The sequence below is a fragment of the Coregonus clupeaformis genome, chromosome 8 (assembly GCF_020615455.1).
Source record: "Coregonus clupeaformis isolate EN_2021a chromosome 8, ASM2061545v1, whole genome shotgun sequence".
In the NCBI taxonomy this organism is placed as follows: domain Eukaryota; kingdom Metazoa; phylum Chordata; class Actinopteri; order Salmoniformes; family Salmonidae; genus Coregonus; species Coregonus clupeaformis.
Window position 1 is genome coordinate 10,231,692 of NC_059199.1, and position 14,806 is coordinate 10,246,497.

The window sequence follows — 14,806 nt, forward strand, 5'->3', positions numbered from 1 at the left end:
GGCTACAAGACCATCGCCAAGCAGCTTGGTGAGAAGGTGACAACAGTTAGTGCGATTATTCGCAAATGGAAGAAACAAAATAACTGTCAATCTCCCTCTGCCTGGGGCTCCATGCAAGATCTCACCTCGTGGAGTTGCAATGATCATGAGAACGGTGAGGAATCAGCCCAGAACTACACGAGAGGATCTTGTCAATGATCTCAAGGCAGCTGGGACCATAGTCACCAAGAAAACAATTGGTAACACACTACGCCGTGAAGGACTGAAATCCTGCAGCGCCTGCAAGGTCCCCCTGCTCAAGAAAGCACATATACAGGGCCGTCTGAAGTTTGCCAATGAACATCTGAATGATTCAGAGGACAACTGGGTGAAAGTGTTGGTCAGATGAGACCAAAATGGAGCTCTTTGGCATCAACTCAACTCGCCGTGTTTGGAGGAGGAGGAATGCTGCCTATGACCCCAAGAACATCATCCCCACCGTCAAACATGGAGGTGGAAACATTATGCTTTGGGGGTGTTTTTATGCTAAGAGGACAGGACAACTTCACTGCACCAATGGGACGATGGACGGGGCCATGTACCATCAAATCTTGGGTGAGAACCTCCTTCCCTCAGCCAGGGCATTGAAAATGGGTCGTGGATGGGTATTCCAGCATGACAATGACCCAAAACACACGGCCAAGGCAACAAAGGAGTGGCTCAAGAAGAAGCACATTAAGGTCCTGGAGTGGCCTAGCCAGTCTCCAGACCTTAATCCCATAGAAAATCTGTGGAGGGAGCTGAAGGTTCGAGTTGCCAAACGTCAGCCTCGAAACCTTAATGACTTGGAGAAAATCTGCAAAGAGGAGTGGGACAAAATCCCTCCTGAGATGTGTGCAAACCTGGTGGCCAACTACAAGAAACGTCTGACCTCTGTGATTGCCAACAAGGGTTTTGCCACCAAGTACTAAGTCATGTTTTGTAGAGGGGACAAATACTTATTTCCCTCATTAAAATGCAAATCAATTTATAACATTTTTGACATGCGTTTTTCTGGATTTTGTTGTTGTTATTCTGTCTCTCACTGTTCAAATAAACCTACCATTAAAATTATAGACTGATCATTTCTTTGTCAGTGGGCAAACGTACAAAATCAGCAGTGGATCAAATACTTTTTCCCCTCACTGTATGTCTTCCATTTCCTAATAACTGTATCTATGACCTGCAAATGTCTTCCGGCAACCAGCTATTTAACTCCTAGGAGTAACATTGGATGGATGGTCAGTTATCATGGTCAAGTCATACTGACAAAGTTGTTGTGAAGACGGGCAGAGATATGTCTGTTATAAAAAGACGTTCTGTGTTTTTGACACAAAGATCACCTGTACTAGTTGTTCACGTTCTGATCTTGTCCCATTTTGATTACTGTCTGGTGTTATGGTCAGATGCAGCAAAGAAAGACCCAGCAAAGCTGCAACTGGCTCAAACCTTTAACTGTACACATAGAACTAACATCAACAACATGCATGATAGTATTTCATGGTTGAGGTTTGAGGAGGAATTCAATACTTCTCTTTTAGTCTTTTTAAGAAACGTTTGTGTGTTGAAAATTCCTAACCACCTGTATAATCTGTTAGCATACACTTCAAACAGACATACACTATATATACAAAAGTATGTGGACACCCCTTGAAATTAGTGGATTCGGCTATTTCAGCCATACCTGTTGCTGACAGGTGTATAAAATCAAGCATGCAGCCGTGCAATCTCCATAGACAAACATTGGCAGTAGAATGGCCTTACTGAAGTGCTCAGTGACTTTCAACATGGCACTGTCATAGGATGCTACCTTTCCACCAAGTCAGTTTGTCATATTTCTGCCCTGCTAGAGCTGCCCCGGTCAACTGTAAGTGCTGTTATTGTGAAGTGGAAATGTTTAGGAGCAACAACGGCTCAGCCGCAAAGTGGTAGGCCACACAAGCTCACAGAACGGGACCGCTGAGTGCTGAAGCACGTAAAATCTGTCTGTCCTCGGTGGCAACACTCACTACCGAGTTCCAAACTGCCTATGGAAGCAACGTCAGCAAAATAACTGTTCGTTGGGAACTTCATGAAATGGGTTTCCATGGACGAGCAGCTGCACACAAGCCTAAGATCACCATGAGCAATGCCAAGCGTCGGCTGGAATGGTGTAAAGCTTGCCGCCATTGGACTCTGGAGCAGTGGAAATGCGTTCTCTGGAGTGATGAATCACGCTTCACCATCATGGTTTTGTTGAGATCGGTGTGGAAGAACTTGGACTGGCCTGCACAGAGCACTGACCACAACCCCATCGATCACCTTTGGGATGAATTGGAACGCCTACTGTGAGCCAGGGCCTAACCGCCCAACATCAGTGTCCGACCTCACTAATGCTCTTGTGGCTGAATGGAAGCAAGTCCCTGCAGTAATGTTCCAACATCTAGTGGAAAGCCTTCCCAGAAGAGTGGAGGCTGTTATAGCAGCAAAGGGGGGACCAACTCCATATTAATGCCCATGATTTTGGAATGAGATGTTCGACGAGCAGGTGTCCCACAGAAGGCTGTGATGTCATACCCCACTATGGGTTTCTTCACGGTACCAAACCAAAAAACAGATTTAATGCTCAGTTACTGTATGTATGTATGTATGTATGTATGTATGTATGTATGGAGACATGTCATTATGCAATGCTCTGCCACCAGAGGTTACTCAGGCAAAAAGCAAGTTTAACTTTAAAAAACAGATTTAATGTGTCGCTCAGTTACTGTATGTATGTATGCATGTATGCATGCATGCATGCATGCATGCATGCATGCATGCATGTCATGTATGTATGTATGTATGTATGTATGTATGTATGTATGTATGTATGTATGTATGGAAATTGGCTCCAATCAAGCGCCGTCCACAGGGTATGGCATGGCATTGCAAAATGGAGTGATAGCCTTCTTCTTTAAGATCCCTTTTACCCTGTACAAATCTCCCACTTTACCACCACCAAAGCACCCCCAGACCATCACATTGCCTCCACCATGCTTGACAGATGGCCTCAAGCACTCATCCAGCATCTTTTCATTTGGTCTGCGTCTCACAAATGTTCTTCTTTGTGATCCGAACACCTCAAACTTCAATTCCTCTGTCCATAACACTTTTTTCCAATCTTCCTCTGTCCAGTGTCTAATGTTCTTTTGCACATCTTAATCGTATTTTTATTGGCCAGTCTGAGATATGGCTTTTTCTTTGCAACTCTGCCTAGAAGGTCAGCATCCCGGAGTCGCCTCTTCACTGTTGACGTTGAGACTGGTGTTTTGCGGGTACTATTTAATGAAGCTGCCAGTTGAGGACCTGTGAGACGTCTGTTTTTCAAACTAGACACTCTAATGTATTTGTCCTCTTGCTCAGTTGTGCACCGGGGCCTCCCACTCCTCTTTCTATTCTGGTTAGAGCCAGTTTGCGCTGTTCTGTGAAGGGAGTAGTACACAGCGTTGTACGAGATCTTCAGTTTCTTGGCAATTTCTCGCATGGAATAGCCTTCATTTCTCCGAACAAGACTAGACTAACGAGTTTCAGACTAAAGTCTTTTTGTTTCTGGCCATTTTGATCCTGTAATCGAACCCACAATTGCTGATGCTCCAGATACTCAACTAGTCTCAAGAAGCCCAGTTTTACTGCTTCTTTAATCAGCACAACAGTTTTCAGCTGTGCTAACATAATTGCAAAATAGTTTTCTAATGATCAATTAGCCTTTTAAAATGATCAACTTGGATTAGCAAACACAACGTGCCATTGGAACACAGACTGATGGTTGCTGATAATGGGCCTCTGTACGCCTATGTAGATATTCAATATATATATATATTTTTGTATCAGCCGTTTCCAGCTACAATAGCCATTTACAACATTAACCATGTCTACACTGTATTTCTGATCAATTTGATGTTATTTTAAAATGGACAAAAGAACTGCTTTTCTTTCGAAAAAAAAATGAAATTTCAAGTGACCCCAAACTTTTGAACGGTCGTGTTTATGTCTTATTCGATTTAGAATTTAATGCAGTATCTTATGTTGTTCTTCTATAACTGTTCTGTACTTTGTCATGTATTTGTACATTTCATGTGGACCCCAGGAAGAGTAGCTGCTGCATGTGCAGTACATAATGAGGATCCTAATCAACTACACTATTTACCAGCTATGTGCTGCTATGTAATGTGATATGTTATAGTTATCTGCTGTTATTCTAAATTGGATTAAGTTGTTTTTCTACACACAATACCCCATAATGACAAAGCAAAAACAGGTGTTTTTAGACATTTTGAAATATCGTATTTACATAAGTATTCAGACCCTTTACTCAGTACTTTGTTGAAGCTCCTTTGGCAGCGATTACAGCCTCAAGTCTTCTTGGGTATGAAGCTACAAGCTTGGCACACCTGTATTTGGAGAGTTTCTCCCATTCTTCTCTGCTGATCCTCTCAAGCTCTGTCAGGTTGGATGGGGAGCGTCGCTGCACAGCTATTTTCAGGTCTCTAAAGAGATGTTCGATCGGGTTCAAGTCCGGGCTCTGGCTAGGCCACTCAAGGACATTCAGAGACTGGTCCCGAAGCCACTCCTGCGTTGTCTTGGCTGTGTGCTTAGGGTCGTTGTCCTGTTGGAAGGTGAACCTTCGCCCCAGTCTGATGTCCTGAGCGCTCTGGAACAGGTTTTCATCAAGGGTCTCTCTGTACTTTGCTCTGTTCATCTTTCCCTCGATCCTAACTAGTCTCCCAGTCCCTGCCGCTGAAAAACATCCCCACAGCATGATGCTGCCACCACCATGCTTCACCGTAGGGATGGTGCCAGGTTTCCTCCAGACGTGAAGCTTGGCATTCAGGCCAAAGAGTTCAATCTTGGTTTCATCAGACCAGAGAATCTTGTTTCTCATGGTCTGAGAGTCTTTAGGTGCCTTTTGCCAAAACTCCAAGTGGGCTGTCATGTGCCTTTTTCTGAGGAGTGGTTTCCGTCTGGCCTCTACCATAAATGCCTGATTGGTGGAGTGCTGCAGAGAGGGTTGTCCTTCTGGAAGGTTATCCCATCTCCACAGAAGAATTCTGGAGCTCTGTGACCATCGGGTTCTTGTCACCTCCCTGACCAAGGCCCTTCTCCCCCGATTGCTCAGTTTGGCCGGGCAGCCAGCTCTAGGAAGAGTCTTGGTGGTTCCAAACTTCTTCCATTTAAGAATGATGGAGGCCACTGTGTTCTTGGGCACCTTCAATGCTGCAGAAATGTTTTGGTACCCTTCCCCAGATCTGTGCTTCGACACAATCCTGTCTCGGAGCTCTACGGACAATTCCGTCGACCTCATGGCTTGGTTTTTGCTCTGACATGCACCGTCAACTGTGGGACCTTATATAGACAGGTGTGTGCATTTCCAAATCATGTCCAATCAATTGAATTTACCACAGGTGAACTCCAATCAAGTTGTAGAACCATCTCAAGGATGATCAGTGGAAACAGGATGCACCTGAGCTCAATTTCGAGTCTCATAGCAAAGGGTCTGAATACTTATGTAAATAAGGTATTTCAGTACTTCATTTTTTATAAATTTGTAAAAATTTATAAAAACCTGTTTTCGCTTTGTCAATATGGAGTATTGTGTGTAGATTGATAAGGGGAAAAAAATAATTTAATCCATTTTAGAATAAGGCTATAACGTAGCAAAATGTGAAAAAAAATATCCTCATTGTCTGGTAGACAGTGTGTGAGCTTGTCAATGGTGTGTGTGTACCTGGTAGACAGTGTGTGAGCTTATCAATGGTGTGTGTACCTGGTAGACAGTGTGTGAGCTTATCAATGGTGTGTGTACCTGGTAGACAGTGTGTGAGCTTGTCAATGGTCGTGGCGATGTTTCTCTGTTGCAGACGACATTGTCTCATTTCATCCATACAGGTTAGGAGCTAGAGAGGAGAGGAGAGGAGAGGAGAGGAGAGGAGAGGAGAGGAGAGGAGAGGAGAGGAGAGGAGAGGAGAGGAGAGGAGAGGAGAGGAGAGGAGAGGAGAGGAGAGGAGAGGAGAGGAGGAGGAGAGGAGAGGAGAGGAGAGGAGAGGAGAGGAGAGGAGAGGAGAGGAGAGGAGAGGAGAGGAGAGGAGAGGAGAGGAGAGGAGGTCTCTGTGATTATTTAGCGCCGGCACAGTAAGGTGTATTATTGAAATGATTATGAAATCATTGCTTATTGATCAGCTCAGAAGGCTGTGATGTCATACCCCTTTCCCGTCGTCCTGGAGACGCTGGTTGGTGTCAGTCACCTGACTCTGAAAACAGCCAATCAGAGAGAAGAGTCAGGAATAACATCCCTCCATCCTGCACTTCAACCCCCCCCCCTCCATCCTGCACTTACCTTGAGTTTCTGTGCCTCTCCCCTGACTTTCAGTAGTTCAGTGATGGAGTCAACGAAGCCTTGGAAGTGGTGGTTACACATCTTCTCAATGTCTCTGTCATGGTTACGAATCCTCCCGTCCAGCTTCACCATGAACAACCCATGCTCCCTTCCATCATACACAGACCTGGAGGAAGAAAACAAATACAATTGTGAGAGAAAGAAAACAATTCATCAACTTCCATATCTACTGGGTGAAAAACCACAGTGTGCCATCACAGCAGCAAGATTTGTGACCGATTGCCACAAGAAAAGGGCAACCAGTGAAGAACAAACACCACTGTAAATACAACCCATATTTTTGTTTATTTATTTTCCCTTTTGTACTTTAACTATTTGCACATCGTTACAACACTGTATATATACATAATATGACATTTGAAATGTCTTTATTCTTTTGAAACTTCCGAGTGTAATGTTTACTGTTAATATTTATTGTTTATTTCACTTTTGTTTACTATCTACTTCACTTGCTTTGGCAATGTTAACACACGTTTCCCATGCCAATAAAGCCCTTTGAATTGAGTTGAGAGAGAGATTTTGCAATGGGTTCTGTATTGAAGCTCCACATTCATCACTTCTGCACCATTATGCCATCTATCCAGCAGATGGCACCCTTACGCCATCTATCCAGCAGCAGATGGCACCATTACGCCATCTATCCAGCAGCAGATGGCACCATTACGCCATCTATCCAGCAGCAGATGGCACCATTACGCCATCTATCCACCAGAGATCCTGGTTCGAATCCAGGCTCTGTCATAGCCGGCCGCGACCGGGAGCCCAATGGGGCGGCGCGCAATTGGCCCAGCGTCGTCCAGGGTAGGGGAGGGAATGGCCTGCAGGGATGTAGCTCAGTTGATAGAGCATGGCGTTTGCAACGCCAGGGTTGTGGGTTTGATTCCCACAGGGGGTATGAAAAAAAAAATGTATGCATTAACTGTAAGTCGCTCTGGATAAGAGCGTCTGCTAAATGACTAAAATGTAAATGTAAAAATGTAGGTGTGACATCTAGGTGTGTGTATGTATATAGCAGAGCTAATGCTCATATAATGATTTGTCCTTTTGAAGGGAGGTGTGTGACAGCGAGGTAGGTAGGTAGGTGTGTGTGTGAGAGTGAGTCACAGTCAGAGCAGAGCCAATGATGTGTTTACTGATTCATACTGGAAAGAGTGAGCCACAGTTTCAGACAGGAAGGAGAGACTAGGACTACTGGGAGAGAGGACAGACAGGAAGGAGAGACTAGGACAACTGGGAGAGAGGACAGACAGGAAGGAGAGACTAGGACTACTGGGAGAAAAGGACAGACAGGAAGGAGAGACTAGGACTACTGGGAGAAAAGGACAGACAGGAAGGAGAGACTAGGACTACTGGGAGAAAAGGACAGACAGGAAGGAGAGACTAGGACTACTGGGAGAGAGGACAGACAGGAAGGAGAGACTAGGACTACTGGGAGAGAGGACAGACAGGAAGGAGAGACTAGGACTACTGGGAGAGAGGACAGACAGGAAGGAGAGACTAGGACTACTGGGAGAGAGGACAGACAGGAAGGAGAGACTAGGACTACTGGGAGAAAAGGACAGACAGGAAGGAGAGACTAGGACTACTGGGAGAGAGGACAGACAGGAAGGAGAGACTAGGACTACTGGGAGAGAGGACAGACAGGAAGGAGAGACTAGGACTACTGGGAGAAAAGGACAGACAGGAAGGAGAGACTAGGACTACTGGGAGAGAGGACAGACAGGAAGGAGAGACTAGGACTACTGGGAGAGAGGACAGACAGGAAGGAGAGACTAGGACTACTGGGAGAGAGGACAGACAGGAAGGAGAGACTAGGACTACTGGGAGAGAGGACAGACAGGAAGGAGAGACTAGGACTACTGGGAGAAAAGGACAGACAGGAAGGAGAGACTAGGACTACTGGGAGAGAGGACAGACAGGAAGGAGAGACTAGGACTACTGGGAGAGAGGACAGACAGGAAGGAGAGACTAGGACTACTGGGAGAGAGGACAGACAGGAAGGAGAGACTAGGACTACTGGGAGAGAGGACATACAGGAAGGAGAGACTAGGACTACTGGGAGAGAGGACAGACAGGAAGGAGAGACTAGGACTACTGGGAAAGAGGACAGACAGGAAGGAGAGACTAGGACTACTGGGAGAGAGGACAGACAGGAAGGAGAGACTAGGACTACTGGGAGAGAGGACAGACAGGAAGGAGAGACTAGGACTACTGGGAGAGAGGACAGACAGGAAGGAGAGACTAGGACTACTGAGAGAGAGGACAGACAGGAAGGAGAGACTAGGACTACTGGGAGAGAGGACAGACAGGAAGGAGAGACTAGGACTACTGGGAAAGAGGACAGACAGGAAGGAGAGACTAGGACTACTGGGAGAGAGGACAGACAGGAAGGAGAGACTAGGACTACTGGGAGAGAGGACAGACAGGAAGGAGAGACTAGGACTACTGGGAGAGAGGACAGACAGGAAGGAGAGACTAGGACTACTGAGAGAAAAGGACTTTCACATAGGTACGTGGTTGCAAAGGGCATCAGTGTCTTAACAGCGCGATTTGCCAAGGCAGGATACTCTGAGCGCAGCCCTATCCAGAAATCTGGCAGTGGCTTCTGATTAAATTCCATTTTCACAGAACCGCTTGTTGCAATTTCGATGAGACTCTCTTGGTCAGATATCGGTAGGTGGACTGGAGGCAGGACATGAAAGGGATAACGAATCCAGTGGTTTGTGTCGTCCGTTTGGGGAAGGTACCTGCGTAATTACGCACCCAGCTCACTCAGGTGCTTCTCTATATCACATTTGACATTGTCCGTAAGCTTGAGTTCATTTGCACACAAAAAATCATACAATGATGGAAAGACCTGTGTGTTGTCCTATTTAATGCAGACAGAGAAGAGCTCCAACTTCTTAATCATAGCCACAATTTTGTCCCCCACATTGAATATAGTTGCGGAGAGTCCCTGTAATCCTAGATTCAGATCATTCAGGCCAGAAAAAACATCACCCAGAGACGAGAAACTCGTCATCATGCAAGCGGTCAGACGAGTGAAAATGATGATCAGTAAAGAAAACTTTAAGCTCGTCTCTCAATTCAAAAGAACGTGTCAATTCTTTGCCCCTTGATAACAAGCGCACTTCTGTATGTTGTAAAAGCGTTACGTGGTCGCTGCCCATATCATTGCATAATGCAGAAAATACACGAGAGTTCAGGGGCCTTGCTTTAACAAAGTTAACCATTTTCACTGTAGTGTCGAAAACGTCTTTCAAGCTGTCAGGCATTCCCTTGGCAGCAAGAGCCTCTCGGTGGATGCTGCAGTGTCCCCACGTGGCGTCTGGAGCGACTGCTTGCTCTCGCGTTACCGCTCCACTATGTCTCCCTGTCAGTACAGATACCAACACATCTTGACCACCAAAGTCCATTTTGATGTCACAAAGCTGTCCAGTACTTTAAAAACATCCTCTCCTGTTGTCCTGGTTTCCAGTGGTTTGCGGAAGAGGATGTCTTCCTTAATTGACCCCCCCATTAACGTAACGGACATATACCAGGAGCTGTGCCAGGCACGCCACGTCTGCTGACTCATCCAGCTGTAACGCATAGAATTCACTGGCTTGTATGCGAAGCGGTAACTGTTTCGAAACGTCTCCTGCCATGTCACTGATGCGTCGTGAAACAGTGTTGTTTGATGAAGGCATTGTCTGTATAGTTTTTTGGGCCTTTTCCCCCCAGCATTGTCCCAGCCATATCCGCGGCAGCAGGAAGAATGAAGTCCTCCACAATAGCCCCTTGTAGCTCAGTTGGTAGAGCATGGCGCTTGCAACGCCAGGGTTGTGGGTTCGATTCCCACGGGACCCCAGTATGAAAGAATTTTTTTTGGAAAAAAATTCAAATACATTTAAAATAAATAAAGAAAATAAATGTATGCACTCACTAACTGTAAGTCGCTCTGGATAAGAGTGTCTGCTAAATGACAAAAAAAAAATTAAATGTAGTATGGGGCTTGTCTGTCTTAGCCACTCGGTAGCTCACCATATAAGACGCTTCTAGCCCCTGTCTGTGCTAGCTGGGCTAGCAACACATGTAGAATGACTGATGCTAGCGTTGGATGTGCTCGTGGAAGCAGAACAACTTGTGTCGTCGACAGGTTCAGGTGTAGCACTCCTGGAAGTAGTACTACCAGTAGAGCTGGTATGTGTCTCCATGGACGCGGGCCTTACTTTTAAAAAACATGTATCCATTTTCTAGCAAACGGAATGAGCAGCAGCTACGTTTGGCTACATACGGACCGTTAATGGAATTCCCGCGAGAGAGTAACGGTTAATGTGACTGGATGTTAATTATTTGACTAGGCTACCTGTATTTGCCATTTTGTTGTTATTTCACTCTACACTAGATGGTTTCATTTTATTTTTTGGCAGTGAAACGAGGCTACTCAGGCGAGAGAAGAAAACAACACCCAAATGTATAGCACCGTTGGAAAATCTAAATGGACTGTTTGAAAATCTGAATCACATTTGTTTTGGGCGTACCACCGACGGCATTGTGCATACCCCAGTTTGGGAATAGCCGGTCCAACAGAATCGGTCATATGGACACCGAAACACAATGAGATATTATTTTACTGTAATAGAGGATACCCTTTTTGTTTCAACTCTTCAAATTATGGGATCTTGTACTCCCTGTATATAGCTCCACATTGACCTGGTACTCCCTGTATATAGCTCCACATTGACCTGGTACTCCCTGTATATAGCTTCACATTGATCTGGTACTGGTACTCCCTGTATATAGCTCCACATTGATCTGGTACTGGTACTCCCTGTATATAGCTCCACATTGATCTGGTACTTCCTGTATATAGCTCCACATTGATATGGTACTCCCTGTATATAGCTCCACATTGATATGGTACTCCCTGTATATAGCTCCACATTGATCTGGTACTCCCTGTATATAGCTCCACATTGATCTGGTACTGGTACTCCCTGTATATAGCTCCACGTTGATCTGGTACTCCCTGTATATAGCTCCACATTGATCTGGTCCTGGTACTCCCTGTATATAGCTCCACATTGATCTGGTCCTGGTACTCCCTGTATATAGCTCCACATTGATCTGGTACTGGTACTCCCTGTATATAGCTCCACATTGATCTGGTACTGGTACTCCCTGTATATAGCTCCACATTGATCTGGTACTGGTACTCCCTGTATATAGCTCCACATTGATCTGGTACTGGTACTCCCTGTATATAGCTCCACATTGATCTGGTACTGGTACTCCCTGTATATAGCTCCACATTGATCTGGTACTGGTACTCCCTGTATATAGCTCCACATTGACCTGGTACTCCCTGTATATAGCTCCACATTGACCTGGTACTCCCTGTATATAGCTCCACATTGACCTGGTACTCCCTGTATATAGCTCCACATTGACCTGGTACTCCCTGTATATAGCTCCACATTGATCTGGTACTCCCCTGTATATAGCTCCACATTGACCTGGTACTCCCTGTATATAGCTCCACATTGACCTGGTACTCCCTGTATATAGCTCCACATTGACCTGGTACTCCCTGTATATAGCTCCACATTGACCTGGTACTCCCTGTATATAGCTCCACATTGATCTGGTACTCCCTGTATATAGCTCCACATTGACCTGGTACTCCCTGTATATAGCTCCACATTGACCTGGTACTCCCTGTATATAGCTCCACATTGACCTGGTACTCCCTGTATATAGCTCCACATTGATCTGGTACTGGTACACCCTGTATATAGCTGCACATTGATATGGTACTCCCTGTATATAGCTCCACATTGACCTGGTACTCCCTGTATATAGCTCCACATTGATCTGGTACTGGTACACCCTGTATATAGCTCCACATTGATCTGGTACTGGTACTCCCTGTATATAGCTCCACATTGATCTGGTACTCCCTGTATATAGCTCCACATTGATCTGGTACTCCCTGTATATAGCTCCACATTGATCTGGTACTTCCTGTATATAGCTCCACATTGACCTGGTACTCCCTGTATATAGCTCCACATTGATCTGGTACTGGTACACCCTGTATATAGCTCCACATTGATCTGGTACTGGTACTCCCTGTATATAGCTCCACATTGATCTGGTACTGGTACTCCCTGTATATAGCTCCACATTGACCTGGTACTGGTACTCCCTGTATATAGCTCCACATTGATCTGGTACCGGTACTCCCTGTATATAGCTCCACATTGATCCTGTACTGGTACTCCCTGTATATAGCTCCACATTGATCTGGTACTCCCTGTATATAGCTCCACATTGACCTGGTACTCCCTGTATATAGCTCCACATTGATCTGGTACTCCCTGTATATAGCTCCACATTGATCTGGTACTCCCTGTATATAGCTCCACATTGACCTGGTACTCCCTGTATATAGCTCCACATTGATCTGGTACTGGTACTCCCTGTATATAGCTCCACATTGACCTGGTACTCCCTGTATATAGCTCCACATTGATCTGGTACTCCCTGTATATAGCTCCACATTGATCTGGTACTCCCTGTATATAGCTCCACATTGATCTGGTACTTCCTGTATATAGCTCCACATTGACCTGGTACTCCTTGTATATAGCTCCACATTGATCTGGTACTCCCTGTATATAGCTCCACATTGATCTGGTACTCCCTGTATATAGCTCCACATTGATCTGGTACTCCCTGTATATAGCTCCACATTGATCTGGTACTGGTACTCCCTGTATATAGCTCCACATTGACCTGGTACTCCCTGTATATAGCTGCACATTGATCTGGTACTGGTACTCCCTGTATATAGCCCCACATTGACCTGGTACTCCCTGTATATAGCTCCACATTGACCTGGTACTCCCTGTATATAGCTGCACATTGATCTGGTACTGGTACTCCCTGTATATAGCTGCACATTGATCTGGTACTCCCTGTATATAGCTCCACATTGACCTGGTACTGGTACTCCCTGTATATAGCTCCACATTGATCTGGTACTTCCTGTATATAGCTCCACATTGATCTGGTACTTCCTGTATATAGCTCCACATTGATCTGGTACTGGTACTCCCTGTATATAGCCCCACATTGACCTGGTACTCCCTGTATATAGCTGCACATTGATCTGGTACTCCCTGTATATAGCTCCACATTGACCTGGTACTGGTACTCCCTGTATATAGCTCCACATTGACCTGGTACTGGTACTCCCTGTATATAGCTCCACATTGATCTGGTACTTCCTGTATATAGCTCCACATTGATCTGGTACTGGTACTCCCTGTATATAGCTCCACATTGACCTGGTACTCCCTGTATATAGCTCCACATTGACCTGGTACTGGTACTCCCTGTATATAGCTCCACATTGACCTGGTACTCCCTGTATATAGCTCCACATTGACCTGGTACTGGTACTCCCTGTATATAGCTCCACATTGACCTGGTACTCCCTGTATATAGCTCCACATTGATCTGGTACTCCCTGTATATAGCTCCACATTGATCTGGTACTCCCTGTATATAGCTCCACATTGATCTGGTACTGGTACTCCCTGTATATAGCTCCACATTGACCTGGTACTCCCTGTATATAGCTCCACATTGATCTGGTACTCCCTGTATATAGCTCCACATTGACCTGGTACTCCCTGTATATAGCTCCACATTGACCTGGTACTCCCTGTATATAGCTCCACATTGACCTGGTACTCCCTGTATATAGCTCCACATTGATCTGGTACTCCCTGTATATAGCTCCACATTGATCTGGTACATTGATCTGGCTCCATTCTTGGGTATTGTATTTTATTCCTCGTGTTAGTTACTATTTTATATCTTTTTTTTTTTTACTCTGCATTGCTGGGAAAGGTTCGTAAGAAGCACCAGTTGTATTTGATGCATGTGATAAAACATTTTTTATTTTGACTTATTCCACATTTTGTTGTGTTACAGACTGAATTCAAAATGAATTAAATTGATTTCTCACCCATCTACACACAGTACCCAATAATGACAAAGTGAAAACATGTTTTTAGAATTGTTTGTAAATGTATTAAAAATGAAATACATAAATCTAATTTACATAAGTATTCACACCCCTTAGGTCAGCATTATTGTGTTTTGATGAATTTCTGATACCTTTTAAGACTTTTTTTACTTGATGTTTTTTTTTTTTTTGTATAACCTTTTCCATCTGTTTATCCAGAATTCAAAGCATTTACTTATGATGGAAAACGGTGAGGAAATGTATCACTATTAGGTTTCCATCCAATTGGTGACAGATTTTCAGTATAAAGAAAATCCGCATATTTTCCCAGTGGTGTTTTTAAAGAAGTGCGA

At 44.8% G+C, this 14,806-nt stretch overlaps 1 protein-coding gene across 5 annotated transcripts in view; it reads right to left on the reverse strand.

Moving 5' to 3' along the window:
* The window catches only part of LOC121571077 (exocyst complex component 6B), a 192,009-nt gene that overhangs the window by 175,744 nt on the left and 1,459 nt on the right, over window positions 1-14,806 (reverse strand). For all 5 annotated transcript variants that reach the window (XM_045221781.1, XM_045221780.1, XM_045221783.1 and 2 more), the window contains exons 3-5: window positions 6,374-6,539; window positions 6,240-6,287; window positions 5,843-5,933 (exon numbers count right to left, since the gene is read on the reverse strand). In XM_045221781.1, coding sequence (XP_045077716.1) covers window positions 5,843-5,933; window positions 6,240-6,287; window positions 6,374-6,539 — 305 coding nt within the window. The remainder of the gene's footprint in view (window positions 1-5,842; window positions 5,934-6,239; window positions 6,288-6,373; window positions 6,540-14,806) is intronic.